Here is a 25,360-nt window from a genome sequence, read left to right on the forward strand (position 1 = left end):
CCCAGTAATGAAGATCAAGGGCAGGAAAGCCTCAGAGCTCAAGACCCTCATTGTCACCATTACAGCTTGAGTGTTCATGTCACCTAACCAGAGAAATTTAAATCTGTGTTTTAATGTCAGTTTACTAACCAGAAACTTAAACCAACCTCAGTGGTTTTAAGATCCTTGTTAGTAAACTGACATTAAACCACAGTTCCCAATCTTGAACATAATGACCCTGTTCAGATGACATGCTAAGCCATGGTGGTTAAGCATTTTGAGCTAAACATTATGGCTTAGTTTGTCATGTTAACCATGAGTTAGTGTGTCATGTGAATCTTCCCTAACCATGGCAGCTATATAACCACAATTTAACCAAAAAGGAGAAACTCACACCAGAGCTAGACATTTATTTGTTTGTTTATAAGAACAAAATAGATTATATTATATATTTATGAATAAATAACAATTTGTTACTTTTCGCTAAGTATATTTGTCTTACAATCAAGGGGTAAAACTGTAAAATAACATCCAATATAAAAACCCCAATAAAGATAAAAAGCATCTTGTAAAGACTAAAAGCTACAACCAGTAGTAGGAGCTGAAAAGCAATCCCTATCAAAAGCCAGGGAATTTTATCAGGAGGTAACCTACCAGATGCCTCTAGCATGGAATTCAACAATATGGTTGCCACAGTAGAGAAGGCCCTGCTCTCTTTCCATATCGATACCACTTTTGTAGATGTGAGAATTATGGAGCAAGGCCCCAGTAGCTGATTTAATAGGATAAAAAAGCTTCTCCCAAACAAAGTTTTTCCCTTGATTGAAAGATACATTCACAAATTGGACACAGGTGAATTGCTATTCCAAGGTATAAAAGTGCATACATTTTAACAGTTTATTTCCAGTGATGTCTCCATTTGTTTTACGTTTTTTTTTTTGCTCGCTCACTGTTGTCTACAGGGAAGTAGATTAGATCAAGGTTTCCCAAATTAGGTATGCATTTTTAAGGACCACTTGCATAGCTAACTAGTATCTTCAATTCCCTATTTATAAAGATAGGTAAAAAAAAGAAATTATCTCAATTGTGTATTGGGACTCACAAGACAAGGGAAGTATTTAAATGTAAATATATTAAAATGCTCACAAGACTAGGAAAATATTTCAATGTAAATGTGTTAAAATGCTTATAGCAAGAAGTTGCATCAAGTGTATTTTTCACTCCCCCTGCTCCTAAAAAGCAAGGCTCCCTCCTTCTTTCCTTGGATTTTTGGGTAATCTAGCTACCAGGCATGATTGGAATTAGTGTTATCACAGCAATAAAGGGAGAAATGATTTCTGTGTCTTCACAGAAATCAATGTCCCCCCACATAACAGCCCCCATTTGTGGTGTGTGTGTGTGTGTGTGATGGGTGGCTGCTTCCTTATTTTATTTTATTTATTTATTTATTTATTACATTTATATACCGCCCCATAGCTGAAGCTCTCTGGGCAGTTTGCAAAAGTTAAAAACAGTGAACATTAAAAAGAAATATGCAAAATTAAAACCATACATGTCTGGTAGTGGTCTGGACGAGCCTTCAATCCAGCTTTGTTGCAGCTCAGGCCCTGTCCCTGAACCTACTTGACTGTGCCAGTTGACTTCCAAGAGGGGCTAATAATGGCCTTGTCAGTGCTATCATTTCTTTTCCACATTCCCCTGTCTTGCAGTGCTTATCATCTTGCTATGGACCATTGCTTGATGGGCCTTAGAAGAAATCTTACCTGCATTAGTGACTGACTTAAGTTACAACCCATTTGCAACTAAAGTGGGGATGGGACAAATGTGAGTATGCCTCACCCCCAAAGTCCCTGCACCCTCAGCAGTGTCACAGATCGTAGCATGTTGAGAAATCTGGTTTGTAATCTGTAATCTGTAGAGTAATCTACATTTGGTTGAACACACGTAGAGGTCTCATGTTCAGGAGCCCTGCCTTATCAGATTTGTATAAGCAGTGGGTCCCATTTGTGCAATGGAATGGGTGGGATCCACAGCTTGTGGAAGGGAATCGGTGAGGGCATAAGCGCCCATTGCATTCTGCCCCTTGTCTCCACTTTAGTTGTAACTGGGTTGCAGCTAAAGACCTGCATATGACTTTAATTATTAATTAATTATGATAAAGATTTATATCTTCCAGTAGAAATGTTCTCCATTCATTGTGTAGTTATGTTGCTCTGTATTTTCATCACAACTGTTGTGCAGGCATCAGAAGCATTAGAATCATAGAATCATAGAATAGCAGAGTTGGAAGGGGCCTACAAGGCCATCGAGTCCACCCCCCTGCTCAATGCAGGAATCCACCCTAAAGCATCCCTGACAGATGGTTGTCCAGCTGCCTCTTGAATGCCTCTATAGAAGGCATTAGGCTGGATCCATTAGGCTGGATCCATTGCAGGAATAGGCACCCCAGTCTTCACTGTGAGACCACCTTAGGTTATCTTGGATGTCATTTCAAGGCCTGGCCCAGATCAGATCAGGAGCTGACATATCTGTCACACACCATGGTAGGCAGTGATAGTTCACAGTATCAGTCTGCACCATGATGTACCTGAACTTCCTTTTCATCCGTTAACATTTTCCAAGCATGTGGGCTGGATGCTTCTCTTGGGCAATAGTCAGGCTGTCAGAAATCTAGATCCTTGCCCTACGTCATGCTAAAGTCTATGTAAGTTGTGTAGCTAACAAGTTGTAGGCATTATAAATCCATTTCCTGCCTTGGTGTAATTCTTCCTCTCCCACTTTGCACTGCGACACACTGTGAGCACAGTCATCTGTATATAGCATTGAGTTTTGGGTTCCATCTTAATTATTTCTAATAGTAATACTCCTGTTGAGAAATACATTGAAGTCAAAATTGTTTTAGCTAGAGCATCCAGATCAGAACATAACTCATTAGGCCAGTCCATCACTGTTTATACTAAATCAATTATATTGATAGTACTTAATAACAAGAAAGAGAATACTTAAATTTCAACCAGATACTTTGAAAAAATAATAAATTATTTCTGGCAAAGCCTATTTAAGTTTTTATTTTTTCCCTTTCATGGTAATGTGATATAATGAATAGGTTACATTTCTGAAAGGCCAGTATTTTTGATTATCAGCGCAAGAAAGAACAAATAATTGTAGAAGTGTGCTGTTTTTCAGCTAATAATTCAGAGTGTTTCATAAGTGAAGAAAACTTAATGGTGGTCATCTGACAGTAAATTATCCTTTCAACTAAGTACTTTTATATTGGCATTTCCTTAGGTGACCTAATTTTATGTGAAACTTTGGTGTAGGGATGAATAGTTGCCCCTTCTTTTCATGGTAGAAATAGTTTTGCATGCAAGTCTTTGGAGCATCTAGTTCACTTTTGACAGACCAGAATTCTGAGTATGCGTAGGCCTTGTACTCAAAGGGTAGCTTTAAGCCTTTGCCAAAAATATGGCATGATGTCTGCTGCTAGTATGTCTTGTGTTTTTTGACAAGGCACTTACGCACCCATGAAATTCTCATGGAAATTACTACATTTATGAGTAGTCAGTCAACATTGTTGAGCTACCTGGGCATTAAGTTCAATTATGTAACTTAAGGAAGTCTGAATCCAGTTCTTTCTGTACATTGGATGATTTAGATTTGCATTATTAAAATTTTAAACCTACTTATGTCTGTCTTGGTTGTTTTCTGTTGAGTTTTGTGCCAAATTAGTTTTCTCAATGTTTAACTGGAGCCCATAACCTTCATTCCTTTAAACAGTAGTTTGGTTGCTTTGCCATATTACTATTTATTCTTTTATTTAAAACATTTTTATAGTGCCACCCCACCATTTCCAGCATTGTGGCACTTTAGAATAGAACATGTTGTAATTAATAGTTGTATGCAGTTTGTCAGTGATGTTATGCACAAATTAATAATGTGCTTATTTGCTTTCTGAATTGAGTATTGCTGTGTTTTATCCAACAAAGACTGCTGAAACATGAATCCACAAATGTAGACCTACAAAGAGATAAATGAAAATTAGGGAATACTCTGACTTTAAATGCTTGAGAAAAATCTTGAAGGGTTATGGTAATGTATGCAAAATGTGGTAATGTATGCAAAATGTGGGAAAGGACTTGTTTTGATTAACTAAAAAAAAAGACTTGAATTAAAACCTTAGTTCTGCAGATATACCTTCATCCTTGGATTTCTTGCCAAAATAAGTGAACATATATTACATTCAGGAAATGTACTATTTTGATTTTAAAATAATGACCAATTTTCTTTTAGCTTAAGAGAACCGTTATTGGAAGTTAGTTAAAATCTGTTGAAACCAAACTTGAAAGTAACTATTCATCAATTGAAATAGCTGATCTTTTTAAAATGAGGTTTTAATGCAGTCTTACTTGGGAGTCAATAATACTTCCTTGCAGGTGGGTTACTTGCAGGCCCTACCTGTAAGCAATGGATCTGCTCTAAATACGAAGAAGTCTGGATTCAACATGTTCAACATATTAGCTTAAACCCTCCTGCAGGTTTTCTCAGTTTTCTTTGTGCTTGCAAATTTAACGTTCTCTCCCTCCCTCCCTTTCTCTCTCTCTCTCTCTCTGTGTGTGAGAGAGAGAGAGAAAGAGAGAGAGAGAGAGAGAGAGAGAGAGAGAGAGGAGAAACACATTATAAAGAAACCATCAGAATTATAACATGTACCTTACAGCACATTAATTTAAATGTTTACCGTTGGCTTAAATTTCCCTCTCACTTCTAGATTAGGTGGTTCCTTAATATTTTCACATACTTTTCAAATAAAAAAGTTTTGTTTCCCCCTTTTAATCTTTATTTTGTTGTTGAAATTACTGGAACTGTTAGTGAAGACTGACTTCTAATTTGCAGGAACTGTTGCTGGATCTTTCCCAGTCATTATCTAAGTGCTATATCTAATTTTAAGTTATGTCAAACTTGACATGATAATGGCAGACCTGTATGTCAGAATCAGGTCTACCACTGAAGGTGGGGGTTATTAGGGGTAAGCAGAAAGATGCTGAATCCTTTCCCACTGCCTGCATCCCCTCCCTCCCCCTCTCTCTCTCACACACACACTGCTTCTCCCTTGCTGTTTTACTTCTTGAGCAGCTTCAGAGATCAGAAATAACTTTTAATGGAAAGAACTGTTGTGGTGGTTTTAGGGGAGTAAACAGTGGGAAGAACTGTTTGCTACTCCCCGCCCTCTTCCTCTGCACTTTAAATTGTCCTGTCCCCGATTTATATGGATTTTGACATGACCTGCCATGTCTAGTTTGGCCCAGAGTTACTAGTATGCGATGAAGTAAATGAGACTTTGTATGTTATAAGGAGAATAATATGGGGGGGGTGTGTGTGTATTATAATAGTTGTATAATACTTACAAGTCTTTGAATTTGTGGGAGGTATATTTCTCTCCAACTCTTATTAGATGTTAATTGTAGATAATGTTCATGTTGACCACAATCTCCAAACTAATAGCTAGTCATCTTTGGCAGATACTTTTAATATTTCACACCCTTAAGGATGGGCAAAATGAACTTGTGAATATGTCAGCTAGTTTCAACTATAGAATACTCCTTGCATTCTGAAATATATCTGGTGCTGATGCTGAATCTCTTAGCAAATCTTGAATTCTGCACAATTGCAACAACCAAGATATTCATTGAAATGGGGATGGTGGTAGGTAGATGTTTTCAACGAAGATGTGAGAATATGCTATTAAGGGAAACAGAAAATTTTACATGTTGGGATTCAAGCTTTCATCAGTAATTTTTTGATAACCAAGTTACTTATTAATCTTCCGCTCTGTCAGCTTCATATAGCATATATGAACTGCTATTGCATATAGTCACAACGTTTCCTCTCATTCAGACATTGCAAATTGAATTCTATGGTCTGCTGTTGGCTGTTCTTTGGCAACTCAACCAAGCTTACTCAGGCTGTTCAAACTCCTGAGATCCTCCACCTGAATTGAGCCTGATAAATTCATGCTCTGCAAAATAATATTGCTGATGTTTTTCTGCCATCTTATTTTCTTGATTTGTTTTAATGTATGTAGTAATGTATATCTAGGTTGAAGTACAACAACTATTAGAGAAGAGCTTTGTTTCTTTAATTCTCAATCTAGTGATTATCAAACAAGTACAAAATTGTTAGCTAGAAATGCTCTCTTATTTAGATGTATCAGATACAATATAGCTACTTTTGAAGTATTTAATTTGCACTATATTTTTTACAGGTGAAACAAATGATAAAGATGTTCAAGTAATAGAACTACCCATAGTTGACAGTCTACACCCACGACCTCCATATTTGCCATTGGCTATCCCGGAAGATCTCGCTGACAGACTAATTCGGGTCCATGGGGATCCTGCAGTGTGGTGGGTCTCACAGTTTGTCAAATACCTGATTCGTCCACAGCCTTGGTTAGAAAAGGAAATCGAAGAAGCTACAAGGAAACTTGGCTTTAAGCATCCAGTTATTGGGTAAGAATTTTTTTTAGGTGATTAAGGCTTCCTAGCCATAGTCATAGCTATGCTTTCTTCCATTGAAATCAGTAGGAGTTACTTCTGAATAAACATAAAAGCACACCACCTTATTGTGCATCCAGTTTTGAACAACAGACTACCAAACACCTCTGGGAAGGTGATAATTCATAATGTGTTGGGAATGAAGGATGCTTTCTTACAGCTGTTTTGATCTCTCTTATTTCAAGCTCACACTGGTACATGAAAGCCCTCCCTTGTTTGTTCCCAGCATACTGCCTCTAATTATGGAGGCTTTAGCCACTGTAGTTTTGCTGTGTGGTTTTAATCCTGGTTATGCTTTTTATATTGTATTTTGAATTTGTGTTTTTAAATTGTTGGTTGTTTTTATGTTCTTCATGGTTTTAATTTTTGTGAACTGCCCAGAGAGCTTCAGCTATTGGGCAGTATAAAAATGTAATAAATAGTTAATAGCCTTTGACAGTCCAATCCTTTTTAAAAGCAAACGACTGAATCTTTTATGGCTTATAAGAATACAAGCGATAAAGGTGCCTGCCCACTTCGTTCCCTTGATTTAGACATGAATGGGACAGGCATGCTACATCTCGTTTGGTCCTAAGAGTCTTTATGATACTTGGATGCAAAGCTCAAAGGAGTTAAATGCACAGGATTGCTTTTGTGTTTTTACAATATTATTTATCTTCCATACTTTTACAAACTAAACTAGGGATTTTTTTTATCAATCTGTGGTAGCTCCTTGGGTTTCAGTACAGTCCACATGGTCAGTCTCTGCTATTTGCATAATATGGTTACAGATAGTAAAATACCTTAGACAGCTTATTAGATGTGCCTAGATAATAGGCACTTCTAGTTTTGCACCTGTTCTGGTCAACCACCTATTTTGAAATCAAGAATAAATTGCTAAAGAAAATTAAACTTTTAATAGGTAGCTTTTCAACAATATCTCTATTATATACACACTTGTTAAATATTTATATTTCTAGGCACCTTTTCTACCCAAGAGCTTTCAAAGCAGCTTACAAGATAAAAACAGGTGAAAAATACAAGTGACACATATGCCACAAACAAACAAAAAATCCAGAGCCATGCAATAATAAAAAGCCAGCATATCAACAGTTTCTTTAGATGCAAGGGCCAATACAATAAACTACTTTTACAGATCGTTGGAAGGTCTGCAAGGCCATATAAATCTCTGGGTGGGGATGGAACAGTTCCCCAAACTGTCTACCGCTACCTCAACATGCATGAAGGTTCATATTGGAGAATGTGGCCTTTAAGATACCTTAGGCTCAAGCCATATAGAGCTTTGAAGGTCTTAACCAGCACTTTGAATTGAATGAATTTGTGTATTATCTTAAAAATCTAATTATATTCTAGTGTATTGGTGCAGGAGACATGAGTTAGTATTCATAAAAAATACTGTAGAAAAGGGATACACCCGACTTAAACAGAATTAGGAAACAGCTTGATAAACATGCCCTTAAAGTATATGCATTGTCTCTTCACACGAGTTTAAATTCTACAAGCGGGAACTAAATTTAAACCTGTTGGACATGCATATAAAGGAAGATCAGGCTGACCCTGTTCAACAATAGCAGCTTAAAGGTATTTGCAAAATGATAATGCTATGATTCTACAGTGACATGAGTAGAATATATTAGCATTTGGTCTCAAAAAATGTCTAGCAATTATATTTGGTTTTCATGGGCAGATTAGTATTGTTTTTCTCTACATGGAGCAATATACCAATCCATACCCTGCGGCTTCAGAGGTATTATTTTCAGAATAAACATGTCTACTAATGCTCATTTGTTTTACAAATAAAAGCAAAAAATAAAAATAAAAAATGTATTAGGGAAATCCTTTCTTTTCTCTTTTTTAACTTCCAGTATTCATGTCCGAAGAACAGACAAAGTGGGAACGGAAGCAGCATTTCATCCCATTGAAGAATATATGGTTCATGTTGAAGAACGTTTCCAACTTCTCTCCCGCAGAATGCATATTGACAAAAAACGAGTCTATTTGGCTACAGATGATCCGTCATTATTGCAAGAAGCAAAATCCAAGTAAGACCATCCTTTTCATAGTAGGTACAAAAGTGATTTTATGTGAAGCATAGGTATTTATCATGTCTGGTTTAATGTACATTTAAATTTGCTTTGCTCATTATCTGACTGTAAGTTCTTCAACGATCATTCCTGGCTATAAGAATGAAATCTCATAATATAATTTCATGCTGTCAGCCATGAATGACCTCTGACCACACTAAATTCTTTGATATTGAAGTTTAAAATATTGGCTCTTTAGGTGATATGTTTTCCCCAGTGTTTTAGTTTATTTCATGCTGTTTATACCTTGCCTTTCTTCCATGATGGAAGTGATGGCAGAATATGTATAGTTCCCAGGTTGCCATATTCATCTGATCCACATCTACTTGGCCTCCACCATTGTTTCAGAGAAAAACTTTATGCAGAGTTTTTTATTTATTTATAAATAAATGTTTATTTATTTATTAAATTTATATACCGCTCCATAGCCGAAGCTCTCTGGGCAGTTTTCCAAAAGTTAAAAACAGTGAACATTAAAAAGTATACAAAATTTTAAACCATCAAAAATATAAAAACAACAGTATCCATTTAAACAAGAACAGTTCTGGGGTCCATTAAAAAATCCCACAAACTTAGCATATGTTGTTAAATGCCTGGGAGAAGAGAAAAGTCTTGACCAGGCGCTTTAAAGATAACAATGTCGGCACCAGGCGAGCCTCATCAGGAAGATCATTCCAGAATTGGGGGGCCACCACTGAAAATGCCCTCTCCCTTGTTGGGTAGACCCAAGTGGTTGTGTAATCCCAGTGTGAATTTTTACTTCTCTCCTCCCCACACACACACTTTGAATGAGAGATCCCATCGTATTTCGCAGTCTGCTTTTTAAAGACCCTTCAGCATCAAAAGCAGATTGCCCTGTAGTCTTGGGGATGATATTTGAAAAAGGCCCACTGGGAGCATAGTACAGGTTCTGTGGTTCTTTGGATCCCAGCCACAGTGAGTGACTCCCTCATCCCCCCCCACTCCCACCCCCCAAACAACAGACCACATTGCCACATAACAAGTTGCTTTTAAATTTCTATTGAATTTCAAAAGCGTTTGATTACATGGCATTAGGGGTAGTGTTCACTTGAACATGTGGAACTGCTTGCTCCTGGTTTTCATGTTTGTGAAGATAAACATTGTTAATACTACATGAATAAGGGGTTATCTTTCTGATTTTGGGAAATAATTTTTGAAAATACTGATAGGCTTTTTCACACGTATAGACAGAGATTAAAGGACCTTTGTTAACATCACCAGGTCATAGAAAACATTTGTGACCTGAGAAAAAGAGTGCAAAGTGTCCTGAATATGTACATTGTTGTTCTGGAGGCTTCATTTCTCTTTCTGTGGTCAAAAGACTCCTAGAAGTATAATCAGATTGTAAATAAAGATGAGCAATTTATTTGTAGTAGTTCTCACACTAGAACTTTAGTAGACCATTCTTTCTAATTAAGGTTACAATCCTATTGATTGTGCCCTTAATGCTTGCAAGCCTCTGAACTTAGCTTACGAGTAATGCAGAGCAGGAGATGCAGTGAGGTGATCTTTGCCTCCGCTGGGCTCCCACTGCATTTGAGCTAGACAGCCTTTTTTGCTATGCAGGCTTTGTCATGCAATTGCTCTGCCGCATTCACAGAATTTTGTGGAGGGTCCAGACATCATTGTCTTCCATTTGTAATCCTATGTTTTTCCACTCCTCCTTCCATTTTATTTCTTTGCCAAAAAAAATTTAATTTAGGAAGAAAATACAGAATAGCTACGCAATATGTTCTGATTGGCAGCACTAGGGGCCCTCTGTCTGAAAGAACTCATACTAATCCTTATATAATGCTGCTGAAAATTTCAAATTTGTTACTAAAATCTTTTCAAACAGATTATATAATATGATAATTACAGAACAAAACAAAACACAGTGAGTAATTGAAGCTGGTGTTTTATTCAAAAATATTTTAGATTTTAAAATCGAAAGAGAGATTTTTAGATCTATAATATTTTAAAAATATATAAAATTTATAAACAATGCGCTACTCATAGTCATTTGTTTTGCTCTGTTTTGGAGTGCTTAATCACGCACATTGCATCGCCTGCATATCGATAAATGGTATCATTGTTGTTCATTGACTTCTATTTAGAACAAACAGATTAAAAACCGTCAAAAATTAAATTCTAACCAGAGCTATAGATTTTGAAGACATAGCAACCTCCCAACAGGGAAAACAAATGAGTTTAATTTAAATATGAAAGTTTGATGTTGTGCTTCATTTTTCAAGGTATCCAAACTATGAATTTATTAGTGACAATTCCATATCATGGTCAGCGGGTCTCCATAATCGATACACTGAAAACTCTCTGCGGGGTGTTATTCTTGATATACACTTCTTGTCCCAGGCAGACTTCCTTGTCTGTACATTTTCTTCACAGGTAAGCTGGTATGCATTATAGTGAAGTGTTGTACCCAGAAGGGTTACACACACACACACACACACACACACACACACACACACACCAGCATGTAGTTTTGCATGTCTTATGACTGGAAATCAGAGGTTTTCCCTATGAGAATAGTTTGTAAGACTGGAGCTTTATAGTTTTAAAAAGAGAACATGAAGAGCCATGGTAGAGTTCAATGCAATTATGAAAAGTATGGAGAGTGAATAGAGAAATTAATTTTGTCAAAACAATAGAATTTGTGTCGGGGGCAGCCAGTAGGATTCATTGGCTGTAGGTTTAGAACTAACGAAAGGAAATATTTCTTCATATAACTTTTTATTAACTTGTGGAATGCACAGTTACAAGATATGGTGATGATCACTAATATAGATGGTCTTAAAAAGGGATTAGAGTTGGCCAGATCCATAAAGGATAGCCATGATGTCTTTAAATAGATAACCTGTCTTCAGAAGTATATTGCTTATGAACACCAGGTACTGAGGGCAAATGTTAAGAGATAATGCATACTGCTTGTGAATTCCCAGTAGCATCTTTACTGTCTCTGCTGGAGACCAGTAACTAGATTAGATGGGCCTGCGTATTATCCATGAAATCAATTCCTGTATTCTTATAAGGAATTATACTTTGAAGTGTGGGCATTCCAGTTCTCATCTTGCCCCTGTGCGAGGTTTTTAATCTCAGCCAAACTGACCATTTTCCTTTCTGACAGAAACTGGACTACAAACTGTTCCGTTCCTCAAGCAATAGAACATTCCATCCCACCCTGTCAGTGTCAGAAGCTTCATTGCCATGACTGCAATACAAAACAGATTTAAAACTTCCTAAGCAGTATTAAGGCATTCCTCTTCTGTTGCAGTACCTGGTACAATATGGATTAGCTACCTGAATTAATGGTTTTTAAATTACCTTTTGCTGCAGAGAATTTGTCTCAATGGTTAAGCACGATGGAAAGATTATAGGATTATAAAAGATTACAAGTGTTTTCAGCAATGCTGTTCAAATTTATGGTGAACTGTTACTTTTAAAACCAAGAAACGAACAATATGCAATATAAAACATTGCATTACTTTTAAAGACCGACATTTTGACAAACCATTCGTTAACCTCATTCAAGGCAAAAATGTAAGAAATTCCTGTTTTTTATTCTAAATTTCACAGTTAGCCTTTTAATTTGGAGTCTAGACAGCTTTCTGTTGGGCATAAAACTTGAGATTCTTGGTATAGTATTTCTTTCCTCAAATTTGGAACTATATAGCAGCAGTACTGTTTCTGTAGACTACAATATGACATTTAGGGATTCTCTTCAATGCTTTAATTTTGCATTTTATTCATAATGTTATATTGGTGGTCTGTCTGGGCCAAATGTTGGGATATAAATTAAGGTGCAATCCTATGCATGTTTAGTTAGAAAAAAGTCCTACAATTCCCAGCATGCTACTGCCAAGATGGACATTTTCTTGTCTAAACATGCAAATAAATTAACATTTTAAATCTCTAATTTTTTAAAACAGAAACAAGTGCTTTATTGAACTCTCCAATGCCTTGATTGGCAGCAATTCATTCCTGCAAACAAATTTCCACACGTGGACAGGAGTGCAAGACATATGAGTTACAAGTTGCCCATCCTCACATTCCCCATCTCAAATGCTGATTAATGCAGAGCATCATAGTATAAAAAGATCAAAGATTAAGTATATGCTAACATTTCTCTATGAAAAAAGAAATTTTAGAAATGAAATAAACAAATAAAGATTACACTGAGTACTTACATTCAGTACCTGATACTTATTGCTGAGTCATTTTTCAACTCAAATGTCAACATAGTATGAGAACAGATAATCTAATATGGAGAGATAACAGTTGTTGAAAGCAGAAATCACTTTAGGGTGATGATGAAATATCTACTTTTATTGTAGCTAGGCCAATTGAATTGTATTAAAAATTAAACCATTACATATTTGGTTTTACTTATTACTTCAGTGCCCTTGTATTGTTTCTTCAAATGATGATTGATCAGATTTGCTGATAAGTGAGTCAAAACAATTAGGCCTTTTAATTTTCATAGATTTGAGAACTTTAAACTCAGCAAAGAACAAAGTATGTTATAGAAGGTTGTGAATATTAAGTTCAGTGTTATCAGTGTGATATATATGCAACAAGAGTATAGCCGGGCATTGTAGAAATCTGCGTAGCTGTGAGTCTTAAGGATGATTTCCATGTGTTACTTTCTGTCATTTTGCTCATGGCAACAGTATGCTACAGTATATGAATAGGAAATCGTGGAGTTCTGCCATAGATATTTTCACTATCAGTAAAACATTTCAAACTCGACCTAACAATAAATCCATTGCTATATATCTTGTGGTGGGGTTGGAGGAGTTAGCACCAAGTTAACTCAGAACCTAACCTGTATGAATGTGTTCAGGTCTGTTTATCATGTTGTAAAGAAAGATTAAAAGAAAATGGAAAGAATTTAAAAAACAATTATGATAGTTTTACAAGTCTTTATTATTAAAAAATAAATAATATTTACATATGTATACTAAAGAAAAGAAAATTACAGATAGGACCAAGGGGAGTGATGATCTTCTTGAAGTATTATTTCTGTCATCCATTCGTCCCCTTAGCCAGTCTTGTGTTTTTGTGATGAATGGAATTAGAAACCCTCTACATGTTGCTGCTGTTAAATGAAAGTGTAGTAGCAAATAGCCAATTAATGCATATGTTACCAAAATCTTGACTGGTTGGGATATTTTGGTCTGTCTTTATTGAAATAGTTCTGGCCTGGTAACTCAAGACCATTAGCCAAAGTTTAAGTTATTAGGGAATAAGGAATTGCATGGGTTGAGTTATAAAGAGCATAGCCGAACATATCCACTCCAAACAAACCCAACATGGAAAGTGTCTTTCTGATATTAGAGGACCAAGATGGATTACAGATTTTGTTGGTATAAGGCCACTGCTATACAACAGAGTCCTTGATATTTATAGTGGAGACATAGTAATATCATATAAGAATGGTTGAAGCTATTGGTTTTGCCTCTCCTTTCTAAATAAAAAAGAACAGAATTGGTTATAAAGTTACCATATTTTAAAAAGGATGGGGGCAAACACCTTATTTGCCTCCTAATTTTAGGATGACCAAACCCTACTAATTGTAATGTGGCTAGGTTACATTTGGGGGTTTTTTACACACTGGCTTTTAGCCTGGTGGTAAAGTTCTTATCAATTGCTATGGACACATAACTGTAGCAGCCAAAGTACTGCTTATTTTCTTACCAAGCTATATATGCATTAAAAATGTTGTATAATAATATGTATAACAACCATAACACATTATTAATGTTTTGTTAGGCATAGATGAATAGGGAATATGGGGAATATGTAAATCTGGGCTTCTGATAAATGACTCTGTGTTTTCAGTTTATTAAAAGGGATACATGTTTGATCACTCTAGATTGGAATTTATTTTGTTTACCAACTATCCATCTACCATTTTTATTAAAGCATTTATCACTATTTTTGACCTCATTCAAAAGTATAAGGATGAAATAAAAATGGTGATTGGCCTAATTTTTCTTTCAAAGTTCACTAGCAGTTGCATGCTATCCATTTTTCATTTCCCTTTTTTTCCTAGTGCTACTCTGTTTTGGTCTTGATGTCGTCTTATTCATATTCCATTTAATCGATTTAGTGGCAACTCTGAAAACCAAGAGGATTTTATACATTGCTCTGAAGGTCATGAGATGATTAGTCATTCTAATCTTCTCCAATTATTCAAAGCCTTGGGCTGATGCCAAGACATTCCTATCTCCAGCTGTACGAGGACTTGTAGTTAAGCCTAACAGCTTTGGAGTGGCTGAAGAATACAGATGCCTAGCAAAATCATAGTTAGAGGGAGCAGGGGTTCTCTAGGTACCTTGGGCCACGTCTGAAGAGAGCCTACAGAGTAATACTAAGGATTTGAATTTAATCCGGTGTAGAACCAATGTAGTAAATATCCTTTGAGCTACTGTTAGGTTCTAATGTTCCTGTTGGAGGATGAGTTGCTTTTTATTATTTAAATGAGGCATTTTTAAGGTTTGAAAAGAATTCAGTAAGTTAGGCTTGGAGCCTGTAAAGTGTAGACTACTATGTCCTAAATAATTACTGGTAGTAAGTAATCACTGACACTGGTATATCCAGTATGTCTTATGATGCCAGTTTTCTGCCCATAACAGTTACTAAGACCTTTACCATAAGGGTTGAAAGGTTGTAACACAGCCTCATCATAATCTATGGGAATGTTGCCATTCTTACTGTATGCAAAGACAAGCTCCTTAAAAGAAGTATGATGTAATAAAGATAGCAAAATATTTGTGTTTTATACATTTACATCCCACTGTTCCGTCTCAAAAAGCTATCAGAAGAGCTAATGAATTGGAAAGATTGAAAACAGCCAATTCAGCAATCAAAATATATAATGTGAAATATTTCCTTCTTAATCTTTCTCCACCTTGCCTGGTCATAGAGTCATGTAATTGATTTTAACAATATGTTTCGGCAGTCAATTTATTGATAATATAAATTTATGCCAGGTCTTGATAATCATGAATGTTTCTTAGTATCCCAGATAGGTGTGTGTGTACAGATAGATAGATAGATAGATAGATAGATAGATAGATAGATAGATAGATAGATAGATAGATTAGAATCAAGAATCCTGTTATTGTACAGGTGACAATACAGTGGCTTCATATCCAACCTGTTAGCCCCCATGGGACTATATGAGGGAAAATACACATTTACAGTGCAATCCTTGCATGTTTATTCTGATGTAAATTCCATAGAGTCAAATTGAGCTTACTCTCAAGTAAATGTGTTTCCGATAGCAAACTTAGAAGATCTAATTCTTATACATATATGCGGAGAACTGGTATACAAGTCTTTATAAAACCTTAGATTCAGTTGATATGCAAATAGGAATCTATGGCTTGAGTGTTTGTATGTTTTGACTGGGTCAAGTGTTTGAATGCAATCTTGGCCAATATCCATTTTGTTCCATGTACGCTGTTAGCAAACATGTTGCTCTCTCTCTCTCTCTCTCTCTCTCTCTCTCTCTCTCTCTCTCGCTCTCTTTTCTCTTTTTTCAAAGTCCTGACATTAATTACATGAAACATGATCTACAGTTGTCATAGGTTTTATCAAAGCTAAGTAGACTTTATTGACAGGTAAATTAGGTTGATCCAGCAAAATTGCTATAGCTCTAAATGTTGAACCAGGGCTGCTCAGATGAACTATATTGTGGAAATATTGTCATGTTTTGGGGAAAGGTACATGTGCTCCTGTCTACTAAGACTTGAGATGTGCGCACACTCCCAAACCAGAAATTGCTGGGCTTACTCTGAACCAAACTCTGTTAAATTGGACCCTGTCACATCCTTAACCCCTCTCCAGCTCCCCTGCAATATCCCTCTCTGCCCACCTTACCATGGCTTTAACTGCAAGAAGAAGGGGAGGTCTCTCTTCCACTTCCTCCTGATTCCTAGTGCAGGTGCTCTTGTGGAAATGAATCAGGCTCCAGGACTGCTGGGAAATGTATTTCCCCCCAGTTCTGTGATGGCTGTTGGGAGCACTTTTATATTGTATTTTATATTATGGTTTTATACTGTTGTTTTATACTTTGAATGTTTTTAATTTCTGTGAACCGCCCAGAGAGCTTCAGCTATTGGGCGGTATAGAAATGTAATAAATAAATAATGTTGATCGGTACTGCCTTTGTCTGGCTCGCTACCATAAGAGCACTTGTGCCAGTTAGTAGGAGTGAAAGAAAAGGAGATACTTCTTCCTTACCTCCTTCTGCTACTCAAGCAGTAGCAACAAGGTAAGTGGGCAGTGGGTGTTAAGGGACTAATTGGTGGGCTTATTCTGAACCAAACTGAGTTTAATTCATTCAGTTGGAAGGAGATCATGATGATTACTTTTTATTTGAGCTGAATGTTCCAAGAGAAGAAATTAAAAAGCCCAGCAGCATCTCTTAATAATATTTAATAAAATTTTGTATACAACATGCAAGACAGGCAGAGACATGCCTCCCCATTTCAGTTTGAAGTGATTATGATTTCCCAGAAAAACAAGAGAGAAAAATAGCTTTGATCTGAAGCATTTGAAGTGAACGGTTATGCTTAAGGAATGGACAAAGTGTTGTATAGCCATCTATAAAGGAGGTGGAAGAAATAATCTAGAGGTACTTTATCTGCAGCACGTGATGTGGTACCTAGGTTCTCTGCACTGGTGCAAGTTGACATCTCTTTGCCACAGAGAAAGGTTCTGCATAATGCAGCTTTGGCACTGAAGGAGCTTTGAGAGAATGTGCAGGGGGAGATTGGACAACCCTTATCTCCTTGGACCACATCCTAAGGGTTGTCTGAGCAGTCCTGTCCTCCTAGCATGGTGATTTGAGGGGTCATGAAGGCACATTGGTACATCTGGATTCATTCAGTTTTAAGTGGCTATGACTTAACCCTTTGCTTGAACTTGTGTAGCAGAAACTCGGGAAATCAGATTGCAATATTTGAAAGTATTTACAATGGCTAGAAGAACAGAATTCTAATCTACAGAACGCACACTCAAAAGTAACAAGTTAAGGTGGACTATACCTCTCTCACCCAGTACAGCAGTGTTTTAAGAAACACATTATTTGGTGAAGGTATAAGGAAATTGTCTCTGCCACATTTTCCAGTTTCAAGAAAATTAAAATTTCTTAAATAGAAATGTAGGATTTTCCCCATTTAATTGAAATATATAAACACTTAGGTTTCTGTAAAGATAATAAAAGGGTTAACCCTCAGTTAAGTATTGAAGCAGTGTGTTTTAATAATATTTGGAGTAACAGTCTGACAAAATACACTTGCTTCAGGAATGCTTAAGTAACGTATTAGGATGGGCTAAATAATTCTGTTTGCTAATTGGTTCTTCTTTGGTTATTTTTCCTAGGTTTGTCGGGTTGCTTATGAAATCATGCAGACATTACATCCAGATGCATCTGCCTTCTTTCACTCTTTAGATGATATCTATTATTTTGGAGGACAAAATGCACACAACCAGATTGCTGTTTATGCTCACTATCCCCGAACTTCTGATGAAATTCCTATGGAACCTGGAGATATAATTGGTGTTGCTGGAAACCACTGGGATGGTTATTCAAAAGGCATCAATAGAAAATTAGGGAAAACGGGCTTATACCCCTCCTACAAAGTAAAAGAGAAAATTGAGACAGTCAAGTACCCCACATACCCAGAAGCTGACAAATAGAAGACAAGCAGGAAAATTCAAAGCAAGTCTCACTTGGAAGCTATTTCAACCAACCGTATTTACTGTTGGCATTTGTGGGATGTGAATTTGCATTTTAACGTACAGTTAAAATGAAAGCCTTTTATCATTCAAACTGGATACTCAGCTTGGAACAGTTGGATGGGCCATTGTTTGGACTTACTTTGTTATATGCACTCGCACACATGCACACTGATATACATTCAACAGGAAATCTGTTGTTTTATATTGTTTGTCTCTTTGAGGATATGTCCCTCTCATGAGTCATATATGAGCTGTGAGCTCATTTCTTTGCCATTAATAGACTATAATAAGACTTTTAACACTGCTGCATTGTGTAATTTGAGTGACATGAGCATATTTTGTATGTGCAGAATTTAAAACATGGTGCCTCTCTTTGAAAGATCAGTGACCTTTTAGAAGAGCCATGCCTAGTTCTATTGATAGGCAAGAGTCATGCTTGCCTTTAACTGATGTTGTTATGACCACTGAACATGCTCCAACCAACAGATTCAAAAATCAGACTAGACCTTTCTTTACAGGAGTTTTGTTAGCAATTTCATTGATTAGTTCATCTCATCATTAATAAAGAGTACATCCAACAATAAAATAATTGTCTGGTAGGAACTTTTGTAAAACAATGCCATGAACTGAATCTTTAGTACTGTTTCTGGACATTGTCTTTGATAACAAAAAATAAATTAAAAAAAAGAATAGCTGGAGTTCTACAAGTAATTTGAATTTGAAGAATCGTCAGAAGTGTCTATCTTTTACACCATTTACTTCTTTACTAGGGAAAATTCTCTCTCATGAAGTTTGACAACACAGGATTTTTTGGTGTTTTCAAGCAACAGAGATATGGCCAACTAACCTGTTGATTCCTTGTGAGGCCAAGAGACAGACTAGAGTCATCACCATGTGCCCTCATCCATAATGGCAATGGCACACACAAGATGAAGATTCGGGGAGCAGCAGTGGCCCTGGGCACCCACAGTGGGCCACACTAGCAGTCTCCAAGGGCTGCATATGGCCTGTTGTCCTGGGGTTGCCCACCTCTGTTTTGCAGCCACAATGCATAATCAGCCATGGGAGAAGCTGTTGTTCAAAGAAGCCTTTTTTGTGAATTTGCTTTTATAGTTTATTAAACTTAACTGTAGTCTGGTATTGTTTATTTTTTTAAAAAAAATCACTTGAGAATAACATGTAACCACAAGAACATTGTGGAATAGTTTATAGCGTTAAGCTGGGATCGTAGTTATTTGTGCTATCTTAATAAGGGCCCTGAATATTTTTTTATTGTTTCTTGTTACAAAATGTTTCACATCGAATTGCTTAACACACTCCTTTGCAGTCAGCTGATGGAGTTGGAGCAGTTAATGAAATGTAAACCATAAGCATGCAATTCATTAATATGAGATGGGGGACATATGAGGCAATTTTGGATATTAAAATGAACATTTATGTGCTCGAGATATATATGCCTAGCTTGAAAAGAAGAAAACAGACAAATAACAGAAGTGGTCTTAGGAAATTGACAATGCTGGTGCTAGTTTAGTGTTTTATGTATCACCTCTTCCATCTCTCCCTTGGATCCAAATGTCCAAAACCTGGGTGTACCCTTTTACGCTCTTAGGCTGAGCCATATCAGCTGCCATTTATACACTCCTGGTTCTGGTTGGTGCAGTTGAGTGCTGCACAGCTGTTCAACTTAATCCCTAATATGTAATTTCCATTGGCAAAATTGAATGCTGTGTCTTAGCTCAAATAGTGGGCTGATTCCTGGGACAGCTAGTTATTGCATAGCGTTAAAACTTGGGTCAGGCTTACATATCTGCAAGGGCTAGGGGGAAAGGAAGTTCTCAAAGCCAATTATATTGCATTGTCCTAAAAAAACATGAGCAGTTTGCAACATCAAACACTATACTATTTTGTCTTGCGTATTACAGTAATATCCTTCATTGTTATCAGTATAGATATTTATGAGATACTCTTTGGCATGAATTACACATGGTATCAACATAAATGCATTCTGTTTTTGTAAAACGTCCTCTTGGATGGTGGTATAGAAGCATATTTTGAATGCCTGGAAGATTATTTGGCACCATTCCTAACTCTGTAGTCTATTATCCCTAACTCTGGAGTTAGCCTTTAAAAAAAAAAAGAAAGTTATGTTTTTATGATGTTTGAAGTTATCCTGATTTTAATTGCTCAAGACCAAGAACCTTCCACACAAACATCACTTTAAATATCTTTGATGGGACTTTATTGGGGTATATTGTAGAGAGCCTGTCTCTAAAATAATCCAAACTTCATATTTTAAGAACAAACGGCTGAGAAAAAGGTTGCTAACTTAAAGGCAGTGTATTACTTCAGGAACTCTTCTACATCTTAAACTTTCTTATACATTACAACCTAGTGGATATATCCTATATACCTGTGGGGTAGCCATTAAACAGCATTCCAGGAAGCTTACAACTGGCCCAGTCTCCCTACAGCATGAGTATGGTGGGAAAAACTTAATCTCCTTGGATGTTACAGGATATTACACTTGGTGTAACTACTAATTCTGCAAGTTGTGAAGTGGCCACAAACCTCTGAAAACAAGGTTCTGGTGGCTCCTTTCCCATCAGGTGGATACTTCTCTCTCATAGAATCATAGAATAGCAGAGTTGGAAGGGGCCTACAAGGCCATCGAGTCCAACCCCCTGCTCAATGCAGGAATCCACCCTAAAGCATCCCTGACAGATGGTTGTCCTGCTGCCTCTTGAATGCCTCTAGTGTGGGAGAGCCCACAACCTCCCTAGGTAACTGATTCCACCGTCGCACTGCTCTAACAGTCAGGAAGTTTTTCCTGATGTCCAGCTGGAATCTGGCTTCCTTTAACTTGAGCCCGTTATTCCGTGTCCTGCACTCTGGGAGGATCGAGAAGAGATCCTGGCCCTCCTCTGTGTGACCTCTGTCTCTCTAACTGTGGAACCATTTTAAAACTGCTGATTCTCACTTTTTGTTTTTACAGTCTTTGTTTTTACAGTTTTAAAATCCACAAGTTTCCACATCAGATGTTTTCCAATCATATCAAATTCACCTTGTTCAATGCATCTTCTTTAATTCTTAGCATAGCTCACTGAATTAGCATGTCTTGGAGCAGTCATACAAATGTACCCTATATTCCACTTACAAACAATTAATGTAGTCTATTATTCACCAGACTAACAACAAGAAAAAAAGACAGTTTTGTCATCCTTTTCCAGAGTGTTCAATCGTAGTGAGAATCTCTTTTGGCTAACCCTAATGTATCCCAAGAGCTTATTGCTACTCTCCTTGTTAAATAAAGTGCTGATAATTATTTAACTCCATTCTCCATGTCTCTGAAAAGTTGAGAGAAAATGGAACCTGAATATGATTTTTTTCTTACTATCATTTAAACTTTGAAACTTTGAAAGAAGGTTTTTAAATTAAATTAAGTTTACAATTGAAACTTTTTGAAGAGGCATTTATGTGTAAAGGCGGTCTGAAGTTTGTTGTTTTATTTCTACATCTCAATTACTAAAAACAAACCCTGTATCCCAAAATCTTATACAGCTACATTTTAAATTTTGCATGCCAAGTTTCTACTGTTAAAAGACTCTCTCAAATGAGGGAGACAACACAAAGTATTATTAGGAATTGGATTTATTCAATTGTGTATTGCATATGTGGCAACACAGTTTTGAGAAATGTAACACCCTGATCTATACACAGATCATCTTGGTAGATGAAGTCCACATATATTTCTGCTCCTGTTAATGGTCTCTGAGCTTCTACAGAAACTCTATCACAAGATACACAAGTCAATCCACATAATTTCTGCATGTGGTTTAGCTGATTCTGTTGGATTGATGTGACAAAACTTTTCCCATCCATGAAGCTCACTGAACAGAACTATTGTAAGGATAGCATGAATTGAGAATTTTATGTTGCGCTACTATAAACAGCTACAGAAATAAAAGATGAGCAGACCAGACTTTGGGCCTATAATCCTGTTGCAACCACTTGGTCTAGGTTATATTGAAAACACAGTAATAAACTATTTTGGTTCCAAGAAGACAAGGATTATCCTTCAGTTCTTCTTGATCAATGGATCCATATGTCATGGCAGTTGCACATAAGATGCCAAGTTCTTTCATAGATATCTGGTGTACCTTCAGACTTGCATCTGCAATATCAAAATAATTATTGCTGGGTGGATTAGGGAAGTATGAGATTAATTTCAATTCATTTTTGATCAGGATTTATTTACCCAGTGCACACCTTCTGGACCAAATACAGACCCAGACATAATCTATGCTCAAACTTTATACATTTCTGAGCTTGCAAAGTGGTCTGTGGACAAAAATGTGTTCAACAGCATATGTACATGTGAAAAATGCATACTTTTGAAGAATGTGCATAAATACATTTAATCAAAAGAAAAAAGGTGTACACAATTGTTGTGTACATTGGGGTAAATATGCACAGATTTTAATGCAAAGCTGCTTGCAATCTGATCAAGACTAGAGTCGGAACAAGCTTCAAGAAGGAATTTGGAGAATTTTGTTAAGCTCAAGTTTTGCTGATTCGCACATCCCTAGGGTGGTTCCTTCAGATTCAGTTCAGATTGGGCTGACAGTTATGAGCAAGAGCAGAAAACACAACAGGGTTCTCATTTTGTAATTCAGAATTGCCACCGCGATGATCCCTCAAAACCTCTTTCTTGGTGTCTGTGGTGGCCAGTGTGGACGGTTGCTGTGTGTCCTCCCACTATACCTGGAATGCTGTAATAACAGCAGGATCCCTGGGAAATGTACTTTTCCTAAGATAGTTGACATCCATACTAACACTGATTGTGCTGGAAAAATTACAGGGCTCGTGGAATTGAAGAAAATGCTGCAATTGTGTTCCATAAAGAGAGGAGATGGTAGAGAGAAAGGTGCACATCTCCCTTTTTGTTCCTGCTGACACCATAGCAGCAGTCAGGTAAGTGGGTGGGTGAATGGCAGAGAGAAGGTTTCTCTCTCTCATTCAGATCAAAACTTTCTCTCTACCTACCTGCCTGTCCTGAAGTGAGCTCTGGGGAGGGAATTATTCTTCAGATTTTTAGCATAGTTTCAACTGGGGGAGAGCCAGCTATTGTGGGTGCCTGGGAAACAACCTTTCCTACAGAAGATGGGTGGTGATCTAGGGTGACTGAGTACATGGCTCTCAAATCTGGCGCTGCTGATGTGTGGAGTAGCAATTTGCAGAACAGAGTTTACAGCTGAGCATTGGAACCAACTCCTAAGCACCAACGTGGTGTGTTGCACTAAAGCATATTGTGTGTCTCATATATTTTGCCATGTTGTCTCTCAGGAGCCAATCTTACTAAAACTACTCTCTCTGACTGTTTCATTTTGTACTGATAACTTATTCATAGACTTGCTGGTTTTCATTCTTGCTTTTTCTTTCTTCTTTTGTTTTACCGATTAGGCTGTTGCCATCATTGTAGATAGTCCAAGGCAATGTCATCTTGGATGCACTTGACAAACCTGAAAGCATTTGTGCATCGCCAGGGTAGAGTGCTAAAAAACACTACATTAACGGCAGTGTAGAGCTTTGGACTCTTGCTCATTCTGCATCCAAGCCAGAATTTTCTACATAGCAGAGGAGACACAGCCCCTTTCTACACCTAAGGATTATCCCAGGAAAATGAAGGGATCGTCCCTGCCTGTTCCCGGGATCCCCTGTGTGTCATTTGCATGCACAGGGATGATCCTGGGACAATCCCAGGGGGAAAAGGCTGGTGTAGAAACAGCCACAAAGCTCACTCCAACAGCATCCCAGGCTTGATATTTAGGGGGGGGGGCAAGTGGAAGCCCCTCAAAGCATTCCTTGCCTTGCTGAAAAACTGAATGGCAGGGATAATATTTTCCTTCCCCCTCACAGCTCTGTGTTCCCCACATGCCTGTTGTTGTATTTTTTTTTCCAGGCATTTCCTAGGGCAATAATGATGCATGAACTGCCCAATGTGTAAGGCAGCTTTTTATGTTGTAGGGTTGTTGTTGTTTTAATCAGCTTGTTCATACTCAATGCATCCATATTCTGCTCGAGTATATAAAACTGGTGATACATAAGCCTTTCTTGCATATCATTGTAATAGCTGTCTACATCCAAGTTACTGTTTGAACAACTGTGGAAGAGCTCACTGACTTCCTTCATAATATCTAAAGATTTGGGAATTTTCTAAGGGCACAGTCTTACGCATATTGAGGCAGAAAAAATGCCCTGCAACTCTGAGGAGTCCCCGGCTAGTCATGCTGACTGGGGCATGCTCAGAGCTGCTGGACTTCCCCCACCCCCTGTATAAACATATATAGGATTGCAGCCAAATAATATACAGTGATGGGAAGTTACATCCAATTAATGAATGGGGGGGGGGGGGAAATGCAACATTTTGTTGACCCATGCTAAAATTAGAGTAACATACATACTTGGGATGCATGGACCTGATGTCAGTTCGAAAATGCTACTGTTTTAAACCACTGTACACTGCTGTTTGTTTGTCTGTAATAGAGTTTATATATGGATATTTGTTTTTATTTTAATCGGTAGGAGAGTACATTTTGGGGAGAGGTGGTAACAACTTTTTATACTTATGCATAAATAGGTTTTTCACACCTCGGTGGAGGCTGTATTTCATAGCACTTTCTTTCCAAAGACCCAGGAAGATCAGCTGAATTCTCTACTGAGAGCTAATATGCTCTAGCATATTAAATCAACAAGTTACATGGAATTTAACAGAACATGGCTATTAATACATCTTTAGTAAACTCTAGGCATGAATTTCATTACTTACTAATTTGTAAATGTCAGCTGTAATCAATGGGATTTTAATTGGTCTTTTCTATGTATTGCAAAATTGAACTTTCTGGCATTTTCATAGCAAATCTATTCAAGTCTATTGATGTTCAGTCTGGCTGTAACTTGGTCCTGGCATGGTCTGGA

At 37.2% G+C, this 25,360-nt stretch overlaps 1 protein-coding gene across 1 annotated transcript in view; it reads left to right on the forward strand.

Moving 5' to 3' along the window:
* FUT8 (fucosyltransferase 8) overlaps positions 1 to 19,477 on the forward strand; it is a 103,656-nt gene extending 84,179 nt beyond the window's left edge. Inside the window, exons 7-10 of the mRNA XM_063117539.1 lie at positions 6,239 to 6,485; positions 8,396 to 8,572; positions 10,870 to 11,020; positions 18,026 to 19,477. Coding sequence (XP_062973609.1) covers positions 6,239 to 6,485; positions 8,396 to 8,572; positions 10,870 to 11,020; positions 18,026 to 18,343 — 893 coding nt within the window. The 3' untranslated portion in view covers positions 18,344 to 19,477. The remainder of the gene's footprint in view (positions 1 to 6,238; positions 6,486 to 8,395; positions 8,573 to 10,869; positions 11,021 to 18,025) is intronic.
* Positions 19,478 to 25,360: the final 5,883 nt, after the last annotated feature.

This window comes from Elgaria multicarinata, chromosome 2 (genome assembly GCF_023053635.1).
Source record: "Elgaria multicarinata webbii isolate HBS135686 ecotype San Diego chromosome 2, rElgMul1.1.pri, whole genome shotgun sequence".
Lineage (NCBI taxonomy): Eukaryota > Metazoa > Chordata > Lepidosauria > Squamata > Anguidae > Elgaria > Elgaria multicarinata.